Genomic DNA, 27,353 nt, shown 5'->3' on the forward strand with positions numbered 1-27,353 from the left:
AAACAATAAACAGAAGATCGCTCCCGAGGGAGGAAGGGGCAAAAGGCCAAATCTACACTGATCTCAATAACAATAATTATGAAACTTTACAAAGGAAAATCACTCACGAGGAGGAGAGGGCAAAAGGCTATGAACGGAAACTATGCTGCACAGAGCTAGAAAAACTGCAAATGAAAACGCTCCAAGAGGAGAAAAAGCAAAAGCACTATGAAATTAAACTAGCGTCTCAAAAGGAACGAGCTGACCAAAACTTTTAGAAAACAAAATCACTCTTCTTCAGAGGGTACAAAGAAAACAGAAAACCAAGCAGGGCAATACTCAACAATGGCTTGACAATGGCTGTGGAAGACGGCTGGAGGTACACGGCGAGACGATATACTCTGGCAACAAGACAGGGGAAGACAAGGACTATATACACATGAGGGAGGGTGACACAGGTGGACACAATCAGGGAATCAAGGGAGACATCAGACCGGTGACACAGGAGGAAGGGCAAGTGACCTGAAACGAGAGGAGGATTAGATTTTCAACATAAAACAGGAAGTTTGCCAGACAAAACCCCAAAACAGGACATCCCTCACCGCGGTGTGACAGTACCCCCCCCCCTCTAGGGCCGACTCCCGACGGCCCAGGCTGTTCAGGGTGGTCTCTGTAGAAATCCTCGATGAGGGTGGGGTCGACGATATGGCGCGACGGAACCCACTGTCTCTCTTCGGGTCCGTATCCTTCCCAATCCACCAGGAATTGTCTGCCCCGGCCCCGGTTGCGTACTGCCAGCAGGCGCTTCACCTTGTAGACTGGACCGCCTTCGATCACCTCGGGTGGTGGTGGGGACGTGGTGGCCGGGACCATGGTGCTTTCCTTGGCGGGTTTGACCTGACTCACGTGGAAGGTGGGGTGAACGCGGAGGGACCGGGGCAGACGAAGTCGAACCGCTGCAGGTCCGACGAGCCTGGTGATTGGGAACGGACCTACAAACCGTGGTGCCAGTTTCTTAGAGGGCACCTTGAGACGTAGGTCCTTAGCTGAGAGCCAGACTCTCTGGCCGGGCTGGTAGGCGGGCGCGGGTCGTCTCTTGCGGTCTGCCGTTCTCTTCATACGGTCTCCCTGTCTACTCAATACCTGACGGGCGGCTGCCCAAATACGGCGACAACGTTGGACCATGGCATGGGCGGAGGGAACCGACACTTCCAACTCATTCTCCGGAAAGAGTGGGGGCTGGTACCCTAAGGCACAATGAAAGGGAGAGAGGCCGGTGGCCGATGTAGGCAGTGAGTTGTGCGCATACTCTACCCAGACCAGGTGCTTGCTCCATGTGGAGGGGTTCTGGCAGACCACGCACCGGAGGCCGGTTTCCAGCTGCTGGTTAAGGCGTTCGGTCTGGCCGTTGGCTTCCGGGTGATACCCCGATGTCAGGCTGGCCTTGGCCCCTATGAGTCGGCAGAACTCCCTCCAGAACCGTGATACGAACTGGGGCCCCCGGTCTGAAACAATGTCCCTGGGGAACCCATGCACTCGGAACACATTAGTCATCATGCTTTCCGCCGTCTCCTTGGCAGATGGTAGTTTTGGCATGGCGATGAACCTGACCATCTTAGAGAATCTGTCAACAACAGTTAAGACGGTGGTGTTACCTTGTGAGACCGGAAGCCCCGTGACGAAGTCCACAGAGATGTCTGACCACGGTCTGGAGGGGATGGGGAGCGGCTGGAGAAGGCCCATGCGGGACCTGGAAGACGTCTTATTCCGGGCACAGACCGAACACGCCTCTACGTACTCCCGGACCTCCGTCTCCATGGATGGCCACCAGAACCGCCGGGTGATCACGAACATCGTTCTTTTAACTCCCGGATGACATGAAAGCAGCGAGGTGTGAGCCCAATGAATCACCTGGGGACGCAGCTCAATGGGGACGAACAACCGATTATCGGGGCACCCCCTAGGTGGCGGGGCCACACCGTTAGCTTGCTTTACCTCTGTTTCTATGGGCCAAGTTACCGCTCCTACCACACAGTTCAGTGGAAGGATGGTCTCAGGTTGCTTGGCCTCAGGCTCAGGGTCAAATAGTCGTGACAGAGCGTCTGGCTTGACGTTGCGGGACCCCGGCCTGTAGGAGAGAGAAAAGGAGAAGCGGTTAAAGAAAAGCGCCCACCTGGCCTGGCGAGAGTTGAGCCTCTTAGCCTTCTTAATGTACTCTAAATTTTTATGGTCAGTCCAAACAATGAATGGGTGTTCGGCCCCCTCGAGCCAATGCCTCCATTCCTCCAAGGCGAGCTTCACCGCCAACAACTCCCGATTGCCGACATCATAGTTTCTTTCGGCTTTGGACAGCCGCCGCGACAGAAAGGCACAGGGATGCATCTTTCCATCCTGTTGAGAGCGTTGGGACAGGACTGCTCCTACTCCTTCATTAGAGGCGTCTACCTCCACCACGAACTGCCGCTGTGGGTCCGGGATGGTGAGGATAGGAGCTGAGGTGAAGCGGTGCTTGAGCGTCTGGAAGGCCTTCTCTGCCTCTGGGGACCAGTGGAACCGCACCTGGGTGGAGGTAAGAGCGTGGAGGGGAGCAGCTGTTGCGCTGAAGCCTCTGACAAACCGCCTGTAAAAGTTAGCAAACCCCAAGAATTGCTGAACCTTCTTGCGGCTGTCAGGAGTAGGCCAATCTGCCACAGCGCTAACTTTAGCCGGGTCCATCTGCACTCTTCCAGGGGCTACAATGAAGCCCAGGAAGGAGACGGTGTCGGCATGAAACACACTTTTTTCGGCCTTCACATACAGGTCATTGTCTAAGAGTCTTTTTAAAACCTGATGTACGTGGTCTTTGTGAGTGTCACTGTCGGGCGAGTAAATCAATATGTCGTCAAGGTAAACGTACACGAAATGGTCAAGGAAATCCCTTAGGACGTCATTTATCATGGCTTGAAACACGGCAGGGGCATTTGTGAGCCCAAAAGGCATGACCCTGTATTCGTAGTGGCCGCTGGGTGTATTGAATCCGGTCTTCCACTCGTCACCCTCTCTTATTCGGACCAGGTGGTATGCGTTGCGTAGGTCCAGTTTAGTGAATATTTTAGCCTGTTGGAGTTGATCAAACACAGAGGACATGAGGGGGAGAGGGTAACGGTTCTTTATTGTAATATCGTTCAATGGGCTGTAATCAATGCAGGGTCTTAAAGACCCGTCTTTCTTCTTGACAAAGAAGAACCCCGCCCCTGCTGGGGACGATGATTGTCGAATCAAGCCTGCTTCTAGCGACGCCGAGATGTAATCGGTCATGGCGGCCTTTTCTGGACCAGAGACGGAGTACAGGCGCCCCTTGGGAATAGTGGAACCGGGGAGCAGGTCTATGGCACAGTCGTAGGATCGGTGAGGAGGAAGTGACAGGGCCCTGGTTTTGCTGAAGACTTGTCGAAGGTGGTGATAACAGGAGGGAACAGTATTCAGGTCCGGAAACTCTGAGTCTGTGGCAGGATTGGCAGAAAAAAGATTAATCTCCTTGACATTTCCCCCCCGGTTAGTAGAAAAAACACAGCTCTGGGTACATTCCTTTCCCCACTCTCTGATCTTCCCTGTTCTCCAGTCCACACGGGGGTTATGCTGGCACAGCCATGGGTGTCCCAAGATCAGAGGGTGAGAGGGTGAAGTGATAAAGTATGGGCGAATGTGTTCCTGGTGGTAGTCAATGTTCATTTTTACAGGTTCACTGATGTGTGTGATGGTGAAAAGCTCTTTGCCATTCAGTGACCTGGCCCTAATGGGTTTAGCTAGTGGTTCAGATTTAAGTCCTAGTTTCCTAGCTAAACCCCAGTCCATCAGACTCTCGTCCGCCCCTGAGTCAATTAGCGCCTCTAGATCTGTTGCCGTGTGATGAGTTAAAGTGATCTTGGTGAGAGTGCGTGGCATCTGACTAACAGTTGGAACGTAACTCACCGCCTGGGATCCCTTGGCCGGACACGAAGAGACAAGATGGCCGCCCTCCCCACAGTAAAAACATCTCCCCTCTATCAGACGCTTTCGTCGCTCCTCTGGGGTCAGTCGGGCTCTCCCCAGCTGCATGGACTCCCCGTCACGATCCGTGCGGAGGTGAGGTAGCGGCTCTGTTGGTGAACGCTGGGTGGTCGCCCAGCTAGGTGCGGAAGGGCGGGTGGGTCTCCCTGCAGCAGCCGATCCTCCACCTCGCTGTCGCTTCAGCTGAGCCAGTCGGTTGTCTGTCCTGATGGCGAGTGCGATGAGGTCATCTAGGTGGTCGGGTAGGTCCAGGGGGACGAGGAGGTCCTGTATGGGAGCTGTAAGACCCTTCAGAAAAACGTCGTAGAGCGCCGTGTCGTCCCACCCGCTTTCCGCTGCTAGAGTGCGGAAGCGGATGGCGTAGTCGCACACGGAGCCGCTGCCCTGCTTCAAACCGCTTAGCTCTTGTGCCTTTTCTCTGCTGGAGGACACCGGGTCAAAAGTCTTAGTTAGGGCAGCTTGAAAATCTGTGAAAGAGTTGCAGAGCGGCGAGCCCCGCCCCCATTCAGCGGATGCCCACGCCTTGGCTCTATCAGTAAGATGCGAAATCATGAATGCGATCTTCGATCGGTCCGTGGGAAATGCATGGGGCATCAGTTCATAGTGAATAGAACAGTCAATTAAAAATGTTTTGCACAAACCGGGAGCTCCAGCGTATGGAGCCGGAGGCGCCAGCTTGCATCCGGTTCCGGGGGGAGGTGAAGGCAGAGCGGAGGCGGCGGTTGTCGTGGGAGGCTGGGCCACCGGGACCGGTCGAGCAAACTGCCCAAGCAGGTCTTGCAGCTGAGATGAGAGGTGGCTCATGTTCGCTGCCATCGCCGTCTGAAACTCCTCCTGTCGGGCTAGACGTGATTCCTGGGCGCGCAGGATCTCCGTCAGTCGTTCTGCCTCTGCTGGGTCCATACTGGCCAGAGTATACTGTTATGACTTGGCAAGGATGAGGACTCAGACGCAGATTGAGAACGATTAATGCAAGCTTTATTTCTTAATTTCTTTGTGCTCTCTTCAGACGGAGTGATAACACAACAGGTATAATTCTAGACTCGTCTAAACAGACGAGTAACAGGTAACTAACAAAAGATGCACAGGGCACAAAACAATAAACAGAAGATCGCTCCCGAGGGAGGAAGGGGCAAAAGGCCAAATCTACACTGATCTCAATAACAATAATTATGAAACTTTACAAAGGAAAATCACTCACGAGGAGGAGAGGGCAAAAGGCTATGAACGGAAACTATGCTGCACAGAGCTAGAAAAACTGCAAATGAAAACGCTCCAAGAGGAGAAAAAGCAAAAGCACTATGAAATTAAACTAGCGTCTCAAAAGGAACGAGCTGACCAAAACTTTTAGAAAACAAAATCACTCTTCTTCAGAGGGTACAAAGAAAACAGAAAACCAAGCAGGGCAATACTCAACAATGGCTTGACAATGGCTGTGGAAGACGGCTGGAGGTACACGGCGAGACGATATACTCTGGCAACAAGACAGGGGAAGACAAGGACTATATACACATGAGGGAGGGTGACACAGGTGGACACAATCAGGGAATCAAGGGAGACATCAGACCGGTGACACAGGAGGAAGGGCAAGTGACCTGAAACGAGAGGAGGATTAGATTTTCAACATAAAACAGGAAGTTTGCCAGACAAAACCCCAAAACAGGACATCCCTCACCGCGGTGTGACAGTTTCAAGTTATTATCATCTGACTTCAACCAAAGTTTAATCAAGTTTAAAATCTGACTTTGTCAGACTGATCTTGTGTACAAACAAGCTTCTAGTCAGGGATCACACTGAACGGAGTGATATTAATAATGACATGGTAATGATGTACAGTATTATATTGTAACTGTGCTTACATGTTTTTTTTTCTCTTCAGTTGTTACCTCTGTATACGTGATTTCATTATTGTTGAATGTTGCTCGTACATTTAATGTTTCTTTTACTCTAAATTCACTACAGTGAGTAAACATGTTTCATCATGTATTTCACTTTGAGTCTCTCAGTTTTCTACGTCATCATTTGTTTCACTTTCTTTCTAAACGGATCCTCTGATCACCTTGCAGGCAAAGAACAACAGATTTGTTCGTACGTGCTGAAGCTTCTGAGTGCAACACCACTATTATAAACACAGATCTCAGGTGTGTAACACTCTGTCAGATGTAATGTGGATGCTAACTCCAAACAAAAGTCAGAACGTCAGAACAATGTTGTGTGTTGAAAACTTGCATGTTAAAGTAAACGTGTATACAACGCTGTGATCCGACACTCTCACTGAAGTTACATTGTGCAGAAACAAGTGACAGAGAAACAATCATCTGTTACAAGACACTGTACCATCAAACTGATTCTGAAGCTGTTCTTTTAAGGTGAACAAGTTCAGTTCAAACAACTTCAGTGCTCATGCGCTAAGCTAACTTTGTCTGGGAGCTAACTCTGCTCAGAGTGAACACTGATATCAGTCTTCTCATGTAAATCCTTTTTGAGAATACTGAATGTTCACGTAACATAATTAATGCAACTACAGTCACAAAGGAGTATGTGGATGAAGAAAAAGAGACAAACAATTTAACTTTGAGGATTTTATTGAATAAACAAACATCAGCACAGAAAGAAAGAACAATACATTTGACTCTGACTTTCATTCATGGTCATCCCTGTAAAGGATTTCGGTATATTTAGATAAACATCCTCCACTCTGCTCACCCAGGAGGTACAGTCACCCTGAGGTCATGCTCGGGGTCAAAGGCTTCTGTGTGTGCAGAGCTTCCTTTTCCTCTTCCTACACCAGATCTTGTTGGTAGTGGAACAAATGGTTGTATTAAGCAGCTGGTCAGATCAGGTGCTGCCTCCCAAACAGGCCACATTCTGTTCCTCCAACATCCAACCTTCACTATAGAGGTGGGTGCAATTCATCGATGTGGCGATGAATCGCGATGCGTCACGTGACGATTTAGCATCGATTAATTAATGCCGATGCTTTGCTGCAAGACCGGAACAAAAAACACGTAACCGGAACCTTAGAGCACGCGCCGCCCGGACTGTTTAGTGAGTGGGACCACAACAAACGGAGCAGTAACGTTAGTTTCGGTTAGCGGTGCGCACCATGGAGCCGCGCTACAAACTCCCTAACTGATGAGTGTGAGTGCCACTCTGCTCTACTGTGTCTGTGTTGTGTTCACCTCACTGTACTGAAGCTCCAGACTGAATAAGTTCACATGGATTAAAGTTGTCCGTCGCTACGACGGATTTCCGTCATTCAAACTTCACAGGGGCAATTTATGAGATCGATGTAGATCTGTTGGCTGATCTTTATTGACAGATTGTCACACTCTACAGCCAATGGTATCGTTAACAGCGTGTGCACGCCTGACCAATGACAGTGTAGTGACCCACACAGTGCGGGATCTAAACACGGAGCAGCGCTAACGTTTAGCTGCTTAGCTAGCAAGGACTCGTCATGCTGCTACGTTATCAATTTTTTTTGAGTTTAGTCAACACGTGAGAACTCGTCTGACACGGAGAGTTTCCTGTTGTGTGCTACATGTGTCAAATAACAACTATAGTCTAGTCTGCACTGTATCTGTGCAAAAGGCTTCATTCAGCGTCTCTCCCTCCCCTCTGGCACCGTGAGTTACCATGGTTACAGGAATGCCCTGAAACTTTATAATAATCAATATTTCTTTGGTTAGTTTGACTGTACAAAATCATGAATGTAGCCTGATAGTTGCTCAATGCTGAAATCTTGTGTAAAGCCTCAGAGCTTCTTTGATTATTAACAGTATGTTAGTGATGACAGAAAGGTGATAATTTGCCATCAGACTGACAAGGCTGCAAAAGTTGCTGCTGGTGTGATTTATTTTTATGTTGAACGATAAGAGGCTCACCTTAACAATATTAATAATATTATTAATAATACTGAAAAGTTCTGTAGGTGGTTGATTATTTGAAAGAGTAAAACTTGAGAGAAGCTTGGCAAAAAAAAGGCACAGTTTGATTTCACAGATTGAAAATTAGATTGAAAAGACAAAAAACATTTTAAGTTTGAATAGAACAGCTGTTCAGATCATCCTCCTGTAAAACACTGTTGGTCAAATATTTAAACTTGATGTCTGCATTAAAAATCGCAATAATCGAAGAATCGTGGCACCAATAATCGAATCGAATCAACAGTCGTTATATTCGAAGAATCGAATAATCGAAGCTCCCATAATCGAAATCGAATTGAATCGTGAGGTACCCTTGTTGGAACACCCCTACTTCACTATATCTCAGAAGAGAGACATGCTGGCTCAAACTCCATATTCTCCCAACAATAACAACATGACTCAGGTAAGCACATTTCCACAGAGTATTCTGTGGCAGGTTAAGTAATCACAGGGGAAACAGGGAAGTTTGTTTTTGCAGAACTGGCACAGAACAACATTGTCACCACATGTACTGTCAAACCTGTTCTCCTCCATCAAGCTTCATTAAATACTTCAGCGTAAGCAATCACGTCTCCTGAATCTCCTTCTTCACCTGGTTAATCAGATGAACAGAAGTCTATCAACAATCAATACACAGTAAAATGTGCCAACAGTTGGTTTCACAGTATTCATGTTGAATGATGTTTGGACCATCAGTGAACTGCAGTGGGTATCAGACTGGTCCACTACAAATCTACTGAGCCCTCTGACAGGAGACACTATTCTCTAACCCTGACCTCAACATCTTTAAGCTGCCTTTAAATCCTTCACTCAGCCAAACAAACAACAAACAGCAGAAACTCTGCAGTGTGACCCGGCCTTATATCTACACTGGAACTGCTCAGTTGAAACTACATTTCCAAGCCCAACTGTTTTCATTGGCAACTTCACATGAATGCCTGCTGAGCAGTCCAACCACCATCCCTGTCTGTCTGGTTCAACCAGTCTTACCATAGTTAGCAGCCCTGCTGGCATGAGGAACCATTCATGATGATCCAAGACAGTTTCCTCATACCACCAGGGTCCAAGTTTAATGTGCAATGTGTACGAATTGTTGTTGGAAACATTTTTAAAAAGCTAAATAAAATTACCAACAGGAGGTAACAGTTACTCTGGTCATATGCTACGCTTGCTTATAGCTTTAGCAGTGGGTAGACAAACATGTAGTCCAGACCTATTCAACTGGTGGCCCGTGGGCCAGATGAGGCTCTTTAACAACCTCATTAAAGCCATTTGCTCATCTTGTTTGGAGGCTAATCAGCTGATTCGTTGTGTTTTTCTGTCATTAATCACAAAAGTACATGAATGGAAAATAATAATTGAAAATAGGATCTTGCAGTATCACTAGGCCAAAACAACAAACACAACAACAACAACAAATTAAAGATATAAGTTAAATAATTAAACTAGTCTATACTGAATACCTCAACCTCCTTCTCTGCCTCTCCTCTTTTATCTCCTCCACTCACCTCCTGCACTACCTCTGCCTGTGCTCTTATCTAATATAATATTGGGAAGTGTTAAATTCTATCACATCACCAATACCACGCAGGTAATGTTAGGAATATTTAAATATTACACTTCATGGTACCAGTGTTTCCTCTACATTCATTCATAAATCCTAGCCGCCGCTCCTTCAAATTTCTTTCTTTTTTTTTTAATTGTCGCCAATACACCACCGCCGCATCATATCTCCACCTTCACAGCAGAGTCCTGCACTGTGTCAGGTGTCGCGAGTGCTGAGGTAAACTAGATAACTATCTTGCTCAGTATCTACTCTTTGGAGTAGATCCCCCCCTCCCCTCCCCCAATAACTTACCGGTGCCATCGACATTAATTACTCGCGCGGCCTTGAAAGTGACATCACGTTAAGCACCCAGGCACCAGGTCAGAGAGTCAGAGGAGTGTCATCTTGAAAACAGGGCAACGACTCACCGGAGAAAAGGTAGACTTATTAGCTTAAGAAAACTGATAATACATTTTATAAGTTCAATAGACATTCGCAAAATATTGATGACCAACTAAGGGTACATAACATATCGGTAGCTTAATTAATTGGGCCCGATGCCAACTCAACTCAGTGTCGCTAACGTGAGTAAACTAATTGATAGCATTAAGCGAATATATACACGCCATGATGTAACTGCTGACTGCATTTTCAGATGAGCTTGTTCAAATATTTCTCAAAGAAGAGAAAGACACCTGATGAAGATGACGCTAGTCAGGTATCATTAGCCTTTTACTGTCTCAAATGATGATGGTTAGGTAAAAAATTGTGTTCACACTTGTAATCAGATGTGATGTGAGTGTAAATTATCTAATGTTAATGTTTTATGTAATAGTATGAGACAAGTAACATTAGACAGGGAGGAGCAGTGGAACAAAGTGAAGGAGAGCAGAGTACAGCAGGGGGAGAGCTGAGTGAAGGAGCAGGAGAGCAAAGTGATGGTGCAGGAGAGAGAGATGAGAGTAGAGGAGAAAAACCTAAAGGGAAGCACAGGCTATCAGAAATAGCCTAAATTAAATTAAATTAATTGTTTAATTTTTTACAATTATTTTTTGTTTTTACATTCAGCCTTTAAAAAGCCCCTTTCCATGCCAGCCATTCAATAAAAAGGGGGATTATGCTGGCCATAAAAGTAAAATCTGCAGTCAAGTGTCATTTGTTTACGCCGCCACGGCTCCCCAGAGAGCCTGCCCCCGCTGCTGAAAAAAATCCTAGAGGAAACACTGTGGTACACATCATTATCATTTCTATTGACTTGAGGAAATAACATCACGACAATAAGTCAAGAACATTGAGCCTCTCCTTTATGTAAGGCTACCTGACTCTCTTCCTCTGAAACCTTTCTCTTCTTTTGAAAATAATTTAATATACTCATCGGAAAATGTAACCAGAAAATAGTCATGGCAGAAAATTACCTGGGCATTACCTAAGCTAACGTTATGTCGTGCTGTTCAAAACGTGTATCTGAAACGTAACAGGTTTCCTCTATCAATAGAAAATTGAAGTTTTACAGTTAAAAATTAATCTACAACAAAATAATATCTCTCTCTACTGTATAACCAAAGACTCGACATGCTTTATTAGGCCTAAAGTAATCTCTCTTTAACAAGTGTCAATCGTACAAAAATAAAATAAAAATAAGTATCTCTCTGAAATAATAGAAATAATGCGTATCCTGTATTAACCAATCAATAACACATTTATCCCGACTCAGGATTTTTTCTGTAGCCTAATCCATCTATACATTAGGGTCGTTTTCAGGTGGTGGTGACTCCGGTGTTCCGGTGTTGGTTTTTCAAAATAAGGGTAGGCTATTTGCAGCGTAGCATCACATTTCACGAAAAACACCATGTTTTGTGCCAAAATCACATTTCACACAATAATTTACATTAATATAACCATAAAACAACATGAAAACAAGGTAAAAAATAAAACAAAACATTATTCTGAAGGTGTGGCGGCTTTTCTTTTGCCGTGGCGGTGCGACAATCAATTACATGTAGAGGAAACCTTGCATTTACTCTACGCAGACAACCAACAGCTCACCAACAAATCAGGTGTTAGAAGGACTTTACCAACTCTCTCTTACTTAATGATATTTAGAGCTGTATCATCTCAGCTGTTCATCATTAGAGGAAGAAAACAATGATCTATAAAACAATCAATCAGAGAGATAGAACATAGAACAGTCCCACCTTTTCAATCAGTCTTTTTTTATATGTAACTTCACTGTTATTACAAGAATTCACCTTTTACTCTCTTTAAGTTCATCAAAGTTAAAGAAAGTGTCACAAGGGGAGTAACTGAGTGTGTTTGTCATTCAGGTCTCTGGATTCTCCTCCCCAGAGAGCTCTGTACTCTTGCAGCTGCAGGTAAGAAGCTGCAGGTCAAAAACAAACATCCTGTATTGAACTTTAATAAACGATAAATACAGGAAACAGTGTTGAAAAGGTTAATCTGCACAATAATCTGAAACATTTTTAATCTAAAACATGAAGTGTGAGTCAGATCGGGACGAGGACGGTCATGATACTGGGCTTCACTGTTGAATACAGTGAATTAAGACTGATGCAGATGAAGCAGGTTAGAACAAATTAAAACAATTAATTAGTTACTCCTGGTTTTGTTTTTTTCCAACATGAATTCCCATGCACTCCCCTTCAGCACCCTCTGATCTCACTCTTACCTTTGTTGGTTCTGATCCGATCTTTCTCCAGTTTGGTGATGATGTCCTCCTTCACACCAGAGAGCTGAAACACACAGTCGTACCTCGTCCAGTCTTCAGGTGTGACTGATGAAAGGTTCAGGTCAACACTCATCTGGAAGGTTCCATCGTGGTTGGGGAGGATCTCTCCGTGGTCCACCTCCTCATGAAGCTCCTCTCCATCTTTCCTCCAGACGAGTGAGGCTCTGTGAGGGTAGAAACCTGTAGCGAGGCAGCTGACTGGAGAGGAGGGAGTCTTCTGGAGGAGAGACAGGGAAGCTCTGGAGAGTAAAGAGAGAGATATTAAAGAGGAGAGAGAGGAAAAGAAACAAGGTAAAAGGACAAACCAAAGTAAAACTCAAAAGAAACTTAATGCTATCAGTTTCTTAACCATGAATACAAATTGGCAGATAATCTCTTTACTGTCAGAGGTACAAAGCAGAGACAGATCCTGACCAAACAGACTCAGTGACCACAGTCCAACCATAGAAGGAGACGACACAGGAAGTCCTGGCCGCCAACAGAGGAAAGAGTCTGTGGTCACTGCACCACAGGAGAGGTAGAGACAGAGATACACTTCCTCTTAACATGTGAAAAATATGAGGATATGAGAGTAGAATACTTAGAATGTGGTCTATAAATACCAATATTTTGGAAAGTTCATCTTGTATGTTCCTCTTTAAAAAAAAAAAAAGTATTCATTAATTGTATTTGTATTTTTTGTCTATCATACTGCAACAGTTTGAAATAGTCTCAGCTGAATAAATGCTTATTTTCAGACAGTGTTGATGGTGGTCAAGTAATGTGCTCCATGTATCCAGACCACAGTGTAATAATGACAGGGTACATAACAACACATCTGCTACACAGCCTCCACATGATCTGTATACAGACAGAGGAGGGAACTACACCACCACTAAAGACACTCACTACAGTCAGAGAAGAACAATGTCTGTCTGTTCTCATGATTCACAGTCAGGTCGTCAATCACAGTGTCAATGTTCAGTGGAACTATTTCTATTGTGAAACACTGAAACTGTAAAATCACTTTCCTTAAACTAACTGTGACATCACAGTCTGAGCTTTGATGGTGAGTGATGTCACCCAAAGATGTCTGTGATTGGTCAGGACTAAAACAAATGTAACCACTACAAAAAAAGCTGATGTCAGACAGGTTGGATTAATAATATAATAACAGTTCAGTCTGAGCAGCCTATATGAAGATCACTGTGTCTAATAAACTACATCAGGTCAGGTGATCCTACCTGTTCTCAGCAGAGAGCTGCCCCCATACTTCACATACGTCTTCAGCCACTCTGGATAAATCTGAGTGACGTAAGTCTTATACCGGTCTCCTAAATCTTTATTGGCGGCCCATATCGGTTTGGCAATGACAGCCTCAGGTCTTAGAGCGATCCATGTAGATGTATTCAGATCCCAATCCAAGAAGTCTTCTCCATCATAACCAAACTGACAGAAACCTTTGACCTCTCCAGTCTCATCATCCCACTCAAGGCCATCCACCATCTGTAAAACATGAATACCTGAGACAGAGACAGAGACTGTAATTAACACTGATTCACAGATGAAACATTCAGTGGAAAGATGATCTTAAAAACATTGTACATTGTGTGATGACTGCTGTTTTTTAAGTCATGTGTTCATGAATCAGATTATCATCATTAGTTTGTGTTTAACAGCTTCAGCAACAAGTCTAACTAGCAGCTGATTAATGTTGACATGATGAATGACAGGTAGTGGCTGGACCAATGAAGACAAATGGTTTACTTTACATGAATCTCTATTTCAGGTTATGTGTAAAATGATGTTAGAGTTTGAACTGATTGGTATCTTGAGGCCCTGGGTCACTTTACAACTAAGATGCAGAACAGTAAAAAGTTAAACAGGCTATAACATGTTACATACTGTACCTCCACTTTGGTTGTAGAGACTCATCAAAATGTAAGTGAAAGCTTTGAAGATAGGTGACAAATGGAGACATTGTAGTCGGTACCACTCCAACCACTCAGGACGATCTATTAAGAATTTCTTTGCCCAGTCCTGTTTTATTTCCACCCTTTTGTTGCTGTCACTGGACACCACCAGAAGTTCATCAACTTCTAGTGTTGTCAAAACCTCTGACAGGTTTGGGATTCCAGTTGATGCAGTTGTGAAATGTTTCAGGGAGTATAGCACTGCAGGACAAACAAAGGAGCTTATAATTTACACTAATCATAGAGAAAATATAAATATGATATGAAGTGTGTGTGTTTGCTGCGAAGGATCAAAATGCAAAAAATGTAAATGTAATGTGCAGAACAAACAGCCTCCATTCAGTATGAACACACACTCATCATCACCATTCAGAAATATGATGAAGTCAGTATGATTCAGTTAAAACAGTCTGATCAAGTTGAAACAAAATTGAAACCAAACTTGGAGTAAAGAGTCGAGTGGACTGTGAAGTTTAAAGAGTTTAAAGGTTTAAAATGTGATCTTACCTGGTGAGGAAACGTGACAGAAGAGAAGCAACAACAATAACGTTCTCATCTTGATTTGATGAAGATGAGTGAGTGAAGGACCGAGCTGGATCAGCTGTTTACTGTTATTTTATCCTGGCAGAGGGAGGAGAGAGAGTTTCTGTACTGATTGGAGATGGGTGGGTGACTAGTTTTTCCTCTCACCTGTGAAGAACTAGATCAGCACAATGTGCCTGTGTCACATGAAAAGGTCTAATACGAAGTGACTAATGAAGCCTTAACCCTCTGTACTCTATGCTGGCCATTTGTGTCCACCTCACTTCCTTTTTGTTGATCATTTTAGCTGTGTTAATGCATATGGAATGATATTTCCCAAGGGTCTGGATTTTTGGCTGATCTTTCAATTTTCAAAACCTGCTCTTTAAATATGTCAATATTATACTGTGTATCTACAATTGTACCTTATGGCTCTATCGTGGACACTTTTGGCCAATTGAAACCCATTAAAACCACATTTTTTAATTCCTTGTGATTTACAGTATAAAATCATATAATTTAGGTAAAATGGCTTTCATTCTAAACTCAACACTTGAAAATTGTAGTTTTTAATGTTTTTTACCAGATAGTGTCATTTGTCCATTTTTGGGCAAGGGAGCAATTTCAGTTAATATTCTTAGTTTCCACTAGGGGCGTATGATGGCTTCCTGCACTCCAATGGAGCAAATGAATGACACAATTTTGACATAGGTGTGATCCTAAGGATGTCAGGTAATGATGTGTGTTTGTGCATGAAAAAAAAAATTTAGTATTAGCAAGATAAAGTGACATAAATTACAGTGTATCATACCATACAAGTTTTGGTGAATTACTCTTGGTACAGGTTATTGAGCTTTGAGTTTCCAAGGCAAACCTGGCTGTGATGCACAGGTTGAAAACACCTGTAACTTTGATCTTTTCATAAAAAAATGCCACACACAACTACACAATAGCCTTTACATACTCAAATAGCTGCTCTCCAAAAAAAAGGATCACAGGTCATCTTGACCTCTGGCTTCTGGGGAAACAAAAACAAAGTCTGACACTGTTTATAAATCTGTCCTGGAGTTTTTGCAGGTGCAGTCAGTACTAATGCTATAAGTGAGCCTATCAGCTCCCAGATCCTTCTTTATCTGCAAGATGGCGAGAAGGTCATATGCCCTGACTGAAGCACTTGAGTATGTGATTGGCTCAGAGAGTAAAGATGGAGAGAAATCCTCTGCGGTTGAGGAGGAGAAATCTTCTACCCAAGATGAGGACACGTCCTCTCCTGAAGATGATGGGACACCTTCCTCAGAGGATGACAGCAACACCACTGATGACGACTTCCAGCCAGTGCCTGGTTCCTCTTCCTCAGGGGAAGAGGACGGTACAGACACAGCGATGGAGGCCGATCAGCTGATGGCAGAGACAGAGGGGCTGGCGGGTGAGTGGATGTCTTGTCATGGGAAAATAATGTGGTTTCCCACTGCTGAAGAGACCCTGCACCACAATCCAGTATCCACTGGTTTCACCCCAGGGCCCACCCTGTATGCAGTTGCCCATATCAGCAACCTGAGGTCTGCCTTTGACCATTTTATTACAGAGGAGATCATTCAGCTGCTGTGCACCAACACAAACCTGCATGGAAGGCGAAGGTGTGAGGATTGGAAGAATGTGGATGAAGTGGAGATGAGAGTCTACATTGGTATTCTGATTCTGGCTGGCGTCTACCGCTCAAGACATGAAGCAACACATGGCATGTGGGATGCCAAGACAGGATGGGCCACGTTTTGTGCCACGATGCCCCTCTACAGCTTCACTCAGATCAGCGCTAACATCTGCTTTGATGACAGGCTCTCCCACCCAGGACGCTTCAGGAATGATAAACTCGCTGCATTTCGCATCCTGTGGGAAAAGTGGGTTGCTTGCCTCCCCCTCTTATTTAATCCAGGGGTTGATGTGTGTGTGTTGACGAGCAGCTTGTTGCATTCATAGGTCATTGTGGACTTCGACCAGTTGCGTGCACAGACCTTTTGAAAGGCAGGGGCGAAAGGCAAAAAAAGGGCACATACAGCAAGTTCTTGCGACTGAAGAGGGCACAGTAGCGCGCGTTTTGGCTCCGAGGAGGGCACTTTAGTGCCTGATTTTGTCTCCCAAGAGGGCAGTTTATCATGTTTTAACCAGCCAAGGGGGCAGTTTGTTGTGTTTTGCCAATCAAGAGGGCACTTTAACGCACTTTTTGGCTCCCAAGAGGGCGCTTCAGCGCGCGTTTTGGCTCCCATGATGGTGCTTCAGCGCGCATTTTGGCTCCCAAGAGGGCACTTTAGCAAGCATTTTGGCACCCAAGAGGGCACTTTAGTGTGTATTTTCCAACAATTAGGCCACTGCCCACCCCCCCATGCACACCACTGACATCTACAATATATCCCCAACAAGCCTGCACAGTATGGCATTAAAATCTGGTTCACCTGTGATGTGGCAACCTCCTATGCCTGGAGCATGGGGATTTACATGGGAAAACGACCTAGTTAATTCTGGAATTGATTAAAATTTTGGATTTCATGATCAGGACTGATGTCAAATTTGAAAAAAGGAGCAAATATTTTCAGTATATAGTGTTTGTATATAGCATTTTGTAAGCAAACAGGAGGTGGACACTTTTGGCCATGCATAAGCTAAGAGGGAGTTTTTATGTTTTTTCTGTCACTGCACAAAAAACTAATGAAGCATAAAAATCATTGATACTGCTTAATATTGACAACCATTTAGCTGCAATGATAGTTAAAGAATAATTCAGGTAGCATGTATTATTTTGTAAAAACATGGTGATTTAATGCTATTCTCCCTTATAAATCATCAGCATTATGTTATCTAATAGGCATTTAAAGGGTTAAAATTCTGAATTTATATGAAATTTTAGTTTTCATGACCAGGACTGATGCAAATTTAAAAAACTGGGAAAAAAAGTGGAATTTTTTTTATATATGTATTAGTTTTATAGCATTTTAGAAATGTAAACATGAGGTGGACACTTTTGGCCACGAACAAGCTGAGAGGGAGTTTTTATGTTTTTCTGTCACTGCACAAAAAACTAATGAAGCATAAAAATCATTGATACTGCTTATTATTGACACACATTAAGCTGCAATGATGGTTAAAGAATAATTCAGGTAGCATGTATTGTTTTGTAAAAACATGCTGATTTAATGCTATTCTCCCTTACAAATCATCAGCATTATGTTATCTAATAGGCATTTAAAGGGTTAAAATTCTGAATTTGAATGAAATTTTAGTCTTCATGACAAGGACTGATGCAAATCTAAAAAACTGGTTAAAAAAAATGGAATTTTTTCAATATATATATTAGTTTTATAGCATTTTGAAAATGTAAACAAGAGGTGGACACTTTTGGCCACGAACAAGCTGAGAGGGAGTTTTTTCTACTTTGCCTTCCCTGCACAAAAATAACAATGCATAATAATCAATGTTGGTGTTAATCAGTTACATATCTCAGACTGTGTTATTGATAATACAAGATAAACCGGTAGCACTGAGAAGATAGGCAGTGATCATTTTTGTGGTAGTTTTCCAACAAGCGCATTGTGCAAACAAATTGGCATTTGAGGGGTTAAAAAATTAAAAATGAATTAATTTTTTGTACTTATGACAAGAACTGATATTAATTAAACATTGTATGCAGTAAAAGCAGCAAAAAACATACAAAATCCCCCAAATTACAGACTCAATCTGTTGGTGGCCATTTTTGGCCACGAACAAGCTGAGAGGGTATTGTCCAGCAGATTAGTAAAAAAATCGTTCACTTTGGTATACAAGCATGAAATTTGGCACAGATACTCTCTAAGGGCCACTATTTCGGAAAAAGGCGTTGGCCACTCAAAAATTCAACATGGCGGCCATTTTTCAAGATGGCCACCGTTCCTGTCGAATATTAATTATTTCAATTGTTCAAATGGTGATGCAAGCATAAAATTAGACAGAAATACTCTTCAAGGAACATGTTGCTTGCTTATGCTTATTATATCAATTATTGAAACAGTGATCCAAGCATAAAATGTGATACTAATACTCTCTAAAGGACATGTTAATGGAAAAAGATGCTTGTCCCTCAAAAATTCAGGATGGTGACCATTTTCAAGATGGCCACCATTTCTGTCAAATAGTCATAATGTCTGCTTTGTCTGCCTCTTCTCCTTTGACCTGTCCGGCTTAGTTAAACTTGCCAGGGATATAAAATCCCCGCCGGCATGGCTCTCAGGTTCATTAGAGTACACAAGCCTCTCCACCATGGCAAAGTGCAGTCCACAGAAAAAGGAAGTGGCCAGTAAAAATTCAGGATGGAAACCATTTTTCAAGATTGCTGCCATTCTTGTCCTATGTTCATCGTCACTGTTTCCAAATAGTGATACAGAAAATATGCCACAAATACTCTGTTAAGGCCACTTTTTGGAAAAATCGGATGTCCAATAAAAAATTCAAGATGGAGACCTTTTCCAAGATGGCCGTCATTTCAGTAGTATGTACACATATGCACACATGCATGTTAGCAAAAATACTCTAACGGCCACACTTTTAGAAAAAGGGTATTGCAAAAATTCAAGATTCATTGTTCAGGGTGGGTGTTGCTTTAATAGTGTACTCTGTTGGGACTGAGTTAAAAGGAAGGATTGAAAAAAAAAAACCCCACAAGTTCTATTCACATTTTTACCAGCTCAAAGGCATGTGGTTAGAGTGTCCAACCTGAGATTGAGAGGTTGTGCCCTGCTGAGTCATAATAAAGACTATTAAAAGTGGTAGCCAATGCCTCCCTGCTTGGCAGTCAGCAAGTGTTGTATTGGGGGCAACATATCCAGGAAGGTGTACATATACATCACGGTCCAGAATCGGGAAATTGGCTCTCGGCCCACCGCAAGGCTACTTACTTTTTTATTCACATTTGCAATTGCAAGTGAAACCCAATCTAAAACATTTGTACTTTCCATGGCACTCTGATTTGCAGCCACACGTGGCGAGTTGTTCACAGCTTTGTGCAATTGGTGCATTTGCTGTCCAGAAGACCCCCCCCATTGTTCACCAAGCTTTTTCAGCAGTCAGCAGGACTCTCTGCTTGTGGCTGACACTGTGTTGCTTGACCCCATATGCAGCCTGCCTGATATGCAGCATGTTTAGTGTGTTGAAGCAGAGCTGCTCTTGTTGGAGGAATGGCTCCATATGGCCTCTGCTTTCTGGCAAACATGTCAAGTCTAGCCTCATCTACACTAACATCTGTGCTTGATCGATCATACAGCAGGACCACAAACTTCTCAAGGATCTCCAGGTCACTATCAGTCAGAACAAAAGGGTATTGACTTAGTTTGCTGAAGATGAGAGAGGCCTCAGGGAAAATGTCCCAGGTTTGCCAGGCACCTCAATCATAGACATAGTACACATTCAGGTATGGGATACAACTAGGTTCGGGTCACCTACACCTAGCACGATCATTCATCCAGTATCATTTAAGTCCCGTGTGATCTGTACATCTTCCAGGTAAGCATACATGAACAAGTCATGTATTGCCCCACTTACCCTTGGCTCGGCTCTCCCGCGCTGGCACAACCTGTCAATTCAGGTGCGGCTATCTAACTACATCTATTGCTAGCTAATTGATGAGGGGCTGGTAGACAAGAACTACAGTGTAAGTAAAACTAGATCAGCTGACACTGAACCCCATGCTAAATTCCATAGCATTGAAGTCACCAGTGTGCCCTGGTTGTGTAATGACGTTCACTCTATTAAACAAAACCTTCCTTTACACACTAAATTGAGCTCTGACAGAAATGGTTGCCATCTTGAAAATGGTCTCCATTTTGAATTTTTGAGTGGCACACACCATTTTCCATGAGATTGGTCCTTGAAGAATATTTCTACCAAATTTGATGATAGCATCACCACTTGAAAAATTGATTTAAGGATTAAAGAGAAATGGCGGCCATCTTGAAAAATGGCTGCCATCTTGAATTTTTGAGGGACAAACACCATTTTCCAAAAAAAACATTCTTGAGAGAATTTTTTAACAAAAAGTTATGCCTACATCACTGTTTGAATGATTGACATAATGAGCATTTGACAGAAATAGCGACCATCTTGAAAAAATGGCCGCCATGTTGAATTTTTGGGTGGCCAACGCCTTTTTCCCAAAAAGTGACCCTTAGAGAGTATCTGTGCCAAATTTCATGCTTGTATACCAATTTGAACGATTCTCTTGAAATATGCCATTAATCTGCTCCACTAGTAGTAAAAACGAACAAGGCCAGAGGGTTAAAACAGACGTCAGACTAAAAGAGTTTGTCTGATCCTATCCATGGCTCATTAAATTAAAGACAATGTAGTCCTTTAATGGCAATACGATGTGTGAAACCCAGCTGTCGTTGAATGAACGAATAAAACAATGACACTCAGAAATAAGACAAAATCAGTATGATTCAGTTAAAACAGTCTGATCAAGTAATCAATTTTTCTGTCTGATGTTTGCTCTGTCATGCAGCATGTTAACACCTTCTCTGCTGTTTGGTTTTGTCTTCATCACTTTGTGCAGTAAAGTGGTTAATGAACAGTGTTGTGTGCTGTAGAGACGATGTGCTGCTCTTTCTGTGGGTGCAAATATGTTTCAGTCTGAATCAGGATGTAACAGACAGGTTTTAGTTGTGTCAGCCTTTATAGACTGAGCTCTGTTGGTTGTATCATGTTGTACAGGCAATGTTTTGTTCTTATTGTCTTTGTGATGCAGAATGTTGCAAAGTTAAATTTTCTGTTTCACCTGTTTTTTATATAAGTTTTGAAAAGTCCTTTTTTGTTCTGGGAAAATATGGCCCACATCATTCTGCACTGACCCACCCAAAGTACAGTTTCTGCTGCTCCACTGGAAGTGAAACTAAACTCAGAGGAAAGAGTCGAGTGGACTGTGAAGTTTAAAGAGTTTAAAGGTTTAAAATGTGATCTTACCTGCTGATGAAACATGACAGAAGAGAAGCAACAACAATAATGTTCTCATCTTGATTTGATGAAGACGAGTGAGTGAAGGACCGAGCTGGATCAGCTGTTTCCTGTTGTTTAACCTGGCAGAGTGAGGAGAGATAAAGATCTGTCCTGTCTAGAAATGGGTGGGTGAATAGTTTGTCTCTCACCTGTGAAGAGCTCTGACAGGTGCCAACAGGCCATCCAGGAGAAATCAGCATTATTATTACGATAATCATTTTCCCCCCTCATGATTAATTATTATCATCATTGTTGTTATTCGATTTACTTTATCAACATGCTTCTTTTGTATTTAACTATCTTGCAACATTAGTGTATGGAATATCATTTTATTTTGGGATGATAGAAAAAAAAAATTAGTTCAATTTTTTATGATAACTAGTGCAGTGCCCGTAACAAAAGTGTATTCCTATAAAAAAGTGGGAGGTTAAGGAGCTTTTTCATGGATGGCCAAATGATGCTGTGTTTGAGGGTGGGACGTCAGGGATATTTAGGTTTGTTGTGAAATCCAATATTCCAGGGTATAATTGGCTGTTTTTGACTATTTTTGATTTTGCCATTATATTTTACCTTAAAAACTATTTACTTGGTGTCATTATTTTCAGCACAACCTCACATGTGTGACTGTACAGTTGTTGTTTTTTTGTGATTTTAGGTCCACACAGTGGTCCTAAAATCACAAAAAAAAAAAACATAAAATCCGAGTAGAAAAAGTTTGATTTTTTTACTGTGAAAACCACAAATAAACATATTTAAAACAAACCGTTTTTTTTTTAACTTTTTTTTTAACGAAAACCGACTCCACTACACACTAAACACACTACACCAAACACTACATAACACACTAGCTACACACTCCAAACACGCTAAATGTAACAAATCTCTCAACTCTCAATATCGCTGTCCAACCGTCGTTGCCTGTCAATCATCCGGCTAGGTCCCTCCCACAACTTCCTGTTCCTCAACAACCAAACTTGCTGCTTGGACACTTTCATGACAAATGCCCGTTTTTACCATTTCTTTCTGTACCAGACACAAATGTGACGGCAATGTTCGCGAAAATGCGTGGCGGACATTATTTACCCAAGGTCCGGTTTTGGACGTGCCGATGCGTCCGGTCCGTCGCCTCGGGAGGTGGGCCGTGTAGCTAGCTGCTAGCTAGCAGCTAGCTACACATGAACATCCACAGATTCCGATTCCACTTTGTTGTCCGCGCGTCTCCAGATCTCCTCAGACCCGAACAGACTTGGTCCGGACTCATTTAATCTCATTAATCCACAACAGTCAGTTTAGATGCACAGAACAGAACAAAACGGGACCGAACCGCCATCAAAATCCCGGTCCAGCTCGCTCCGCTGCAGGTATAAATCCGCTTGTTTCTTCAGGTATGTCGTGGGCTTGAGCTCTGCAGTGATTGGCTCTGTTGCGCACGTGGCCACGGTGTGCAGTGATTGGCTCTGGTGCGCACGTGACTGTGGTGGCTCTGGTGGACAATGCTTGGCGGAATTTGTAAAGCATTTATGAAATAATTTATTCACGGTCTCATTGCAGTCCAAGCAAATGCTTAGATGCACACCACTGAACCACGCAGCAGCCATGTTGAAAGTCTCAGGTCAGTGTGATCCTGATCCGCAGAGATATTTGACCAACAGACACATACACACAGACACACACACACACACACTCACACACACAGACAGAGATTCCTTGTATTTATCGATAGATATGGTTGAAGTCCTCCCTCTGCTGGTGATCTGAGAGACTGAAATGTTTCACCAGCAGTAACTTAACATGAGTCCAGAAACAGCTGAAAAGCAGCATGATGTAACAAACAGTTGAGTAATTTAAGTATCTCTATCTCAAGTACATTCTTTTAGCCAATTAAGGAACAATGTGACATTTTATTAATAAATGCAGAGCAGCTGGAAGCAGTTTTGTCCTCTTCTTTTTACTTAGTAGATCCCAACAGCACACACACTGATTCTTTTTCAAATTGAATTTATCAGTCGTGTTTAATGAGTTGTTAGATGAAGAGCTGCAGGCGACAGGCTGAACGCCTCCAACTTCTCAGTGATGTAACCAACTCTTTTTACCTTAAATGTGCATGCTTGAGATGTTCTGTGCAGGAGAAGAGAACTAACGGAATGTTTCTGACCTTTCAGCTGCTGTCAACAGACTGAATCCAGAAACATGACTGACAAACACACCGCCCTGCTCTCAGAGACGTCATGTGGAACAACAGATACAACAACAAGAAAACAAAATGCTCTGACTTGGAGTATTCACATCTCTACACGTGTGATTTAAACAACATTTTTTGGTGTTCAAATAATGAAAAAATACATTTAACAAAGTATTTTGCGGTTGTTTATTTCTTTTCTCTGTGATAGGTGTAAAATAATCATCTGATTAAGAAAAATATTTTCATGCTATGTGGGTCGAGATGAAGTCTGAACAAGTGAGTCTTGAGTCTTTTGTGGAAGAAGGCAGGTGACTCTGCTGTCCTGACATTGGTTGGGAGTTCATACCACCACTGAGGCTCCAGAACAGAGAAGAGTCCTGGCTTTGCTGAGCGACCCTTGTTTGCTCTCAGCGATGGCGGTACCACCGGGCAACTGATGTACTGGAGTGAAGTGCTCTTGCATGTGCTCTGACCAGTGTTTGGAGGTAGACTGGTGCAGTTCCGTTGACAGCCTTGGAGGCCAGCACCATTGTCTTGAATTGGATGCAACACTCTGGTTACGCTCCAGTGGTTTAGTTGCAGAGGCTGTAAGTCCAGACAAGAGTGAGTTAAAGTGGTCCAGGCAAGAGATGGTCAGCACTTGGACAAGGAGTTGCGTTGCATCCTTTGTGAGGAAAGACCAGATCCTGTGGATGTTGAGGGCAAATCTGCAGGATCGGGCCACAGCAGTGACGCTGGTGGTGCAGGATAGTCTGTCGTCGAGGATTACGCCCAGATTCCTCGCAGTCAACGAAGACAATACTGTAATGTCCTGGCCAGTAACTGCCAGGTCCATGTGAGAGCAGTTTTTTTCCGGGATTTTCTGTTATTTCATGATGGACTGTTTTTTTTCTTAAAACTGTCGGTTCAGGCCGCTGTTTAGCTCAGTTGGTAGAGTGGGTGTCCCATGTGCTGAGGCTCTGCAGCGGACCCGGGTTCAACTCCTGGCCTGGGTCCCTTTGCTGCATGTCACTCCTGCTCTCTCTCTCCCTGTTTCCCATCACCCTCTTCAGCTGTTCTATCAATAAAGCTGTATAAAGGCCAAAAAATACTTTAAAAAAAAACAAAAAAACTCTTGGTGCATCATCAGCTGATTGTCCGAGGTCTTATATATAATCAACTTTGTCTTGAAGTTAATGTTCAGTAATCAGTTGTTTAATTTAAGCTGCTCTGTGGTTCACTTTAATTGAACATACACATTATCTCTCTGAGCTCTGATTGCAGTAAAATGTAGAAACAGGAGGCGGCTCCTGTAAATAACTAAAGAATTCTTAATATCATTAATTCATCTCTACTTTTTCACTCATGTTGTAAAATAAAGGAGAACTGGAGTTCAGAAGAGCGACTTCATCAGAACAATATCACGACAGAAAAGGAGGAGTGACTTACCTGTATTGCAGTGGTTGTAAATGGTTCACCTCTCTGAAGCGCATGTATCTATAATGCTGAGGGGAGTTGAGCACACAGTCAGTTCAAGAACAGTTCATGATCAGAGGAACAGCTGAGAGACATTCAGCAAAAACATGAATGAATGAATGAATGAATTTGAACAGAGTTGTGAAAAATGACAAAGATGAGTCGGGTGTTGATGGTGGCTCAGTGCAGCATGTGGAGATACTGATATGCTCTACAATAAAGTCAGTCGTGTGGCCAGGTGATCAAAGTATATAAAAAAATTTATCCTAACATACAAAGTACACACCATTTAAACTGTAAGTAGATAGATAGTTAGATAGATAGATACTTTATTTATCCCAAGGGAAATTCAAGTGTCCAGTAGCATACCAAATATAAAACAAACATTAGACATACATTAAGCATTCATTAAACTAAAATTGAAAACCCTAACCGTAAGAATAGAATTAAGAATAGAATAAAAGATAAAATATAAAGTTGTAGCTACAGTCTGATGGCGAGGGGGACGAAAGAGTTTTTGAGTTTGTTGGTGGAGCTGGACTGGGACAGCAGTCTGCCACTGAAAACACTCCTCTGCCTGGTGAAGGTGTTGTGCAGAGGGTGGTGGGTGTTGTCCAGTATGGACAGCAGCTTGTCCAGGGTCCTTCTCTCTGCCACTGTCACCAGAGTCCAGCTCTGTGCCCACAACTGAGCCAGCTCTGAGACACTGAGGCCTCTGCAGTCAGCTGTGAACCAGCTCTGTAGTAGAAGAATGTGTGTAGAGTTTCACTCAGGTACCACTAATAAGCTTCACATGTGTTGTGTATCAAATCAAAAAAGTGTTATGTAAAAGTATTTTATTTTAGAACATATTTTGAAGTAAACATGAGCACATATATTCTACAAAGGTTTCAGTTTGGACAGAACCAGTCAAACCTGGATTCCTTAAAGTACCCAGTGTGTGTGAGATATTTATTTTATCCACTTTAAAGGGAATCAGGCTCCACGATACAAGTGTCACAGCCCTGTTTGTAATACTGTATATAATACCACTAAACAGCCGTTAGATGGCAGCAAAGACATGTATAAAATAGAGGCTGAGAGTTTCACAGCTGCCCGACCCGAAGCTCTGGTATTTGATGACCTGGGAATGAGACTCAACAATCAACTATGTTTCTCCAGAATCACGTGCTGCATGTTTGAAGTGGGCAGAGCTCTAATGGGGGAAAAACATGTGATTATATGTATTGTTTCTTTTACTATGTCGTTTTTTGTGCTTACTTTTCTATGTTGCCTTTTTATTGTGCAATAACTGAATTTCCCCTCTGGTGATCAATAAAAGATTATCTTGTTTGGACGGTGCATTCATGGACTATAGTACACAATCATTCGCGGGAGACGCAGCTCTGCTTTGAGTGGTATACATGCACTTAAATTATTACACGGTGAAAGTGTCCTCTGTGCACAGTAAAATCACTTAACATGATGATACACGGATGTTAGCAACACATCACTAATTTTAGCAGTACGGTTACTGAACGTGAATCAACTCCTCTGCCCTGAGTGAGTGACACAGTGCCACTTTCAGCACAGTACATGAACGAGAATCACGTCCACAGCGACGCGAATCATGAACGAATCACAGCACGAACGTGAATGACGTCCTCACAGTTCTCTGTATGAGTCGTGGCAGTCCCACTCCCGGCCAGCATGCTCGCGGCTGAGCTCAACTGATCTGAGAAAGGAACGAATCAGTTCATGAAGTGATTCCGTTCACTTCGTTCACTCAAAAGATTTGTTCGTTCGAACTACATGTTCGCGACCGACACAACACTTCTACAGGTTTTGGGTTGCTTGGTTTCTGTCAATCATGTAACAAGCTGCTACTAATTAACAATATTAATAAACATTAATTAAAATGAAGCAGACAGATTTCTAAGTATTACCATGTAGATGTTAGTGAAGGATGAGCAACAAACAGTCAGGAATCCCACAGAAACAGATTATATTGATTATTTAG

General features: G+C 43.1%; 1 protein-coding gene across 1 annotated transcript in view; it reads right to left on the reverse strand.

The window, feature by feature from the left end:
* LOC115579045 (major histocompatibility complex class I-related gene protein-like) overlaps window positions 1–21,733 on the reverse strand; it is a 38,444-nt gene extending 16,711 nt beyond the window's left edge. The window contains exons 1-3 of the mRNA XM_030412501.1: window positions 21,685–21,733; window positions 14,119–14,382; window positions 13,453–13,731 (exon numbers count right to left, since the gene is read on the reverse strand). Of these exons, the coding sequence (XP_030268361.1) occupies window positions 13,453–13,731; window positions 14,119–14,382; window positions 21,685–21,733 (592 nt within the window). The remainder of the gene's footprint in view (window positions 1–13,452; window positions 13,732–14,118; window positions 14,383–21,684) is intronic.
* Between the last annotated feature and the right edge of the window lie 5,620 nt (window positions 21,734–27,353).

The sequence above is a fragment of the Sparus aurata genome, chromosome 3 (genome assembly GCF_900880675.1).
Source record: "Sparus aurata chromosome 3, fSpaAur1.1, whole genome shotgun sequence".
Lineage (NCBI taxonomy): Eukaryota > Metazoa > Chordata > Actinopteri > Spariformes > Sparidae > Sparus > Sparus aurata.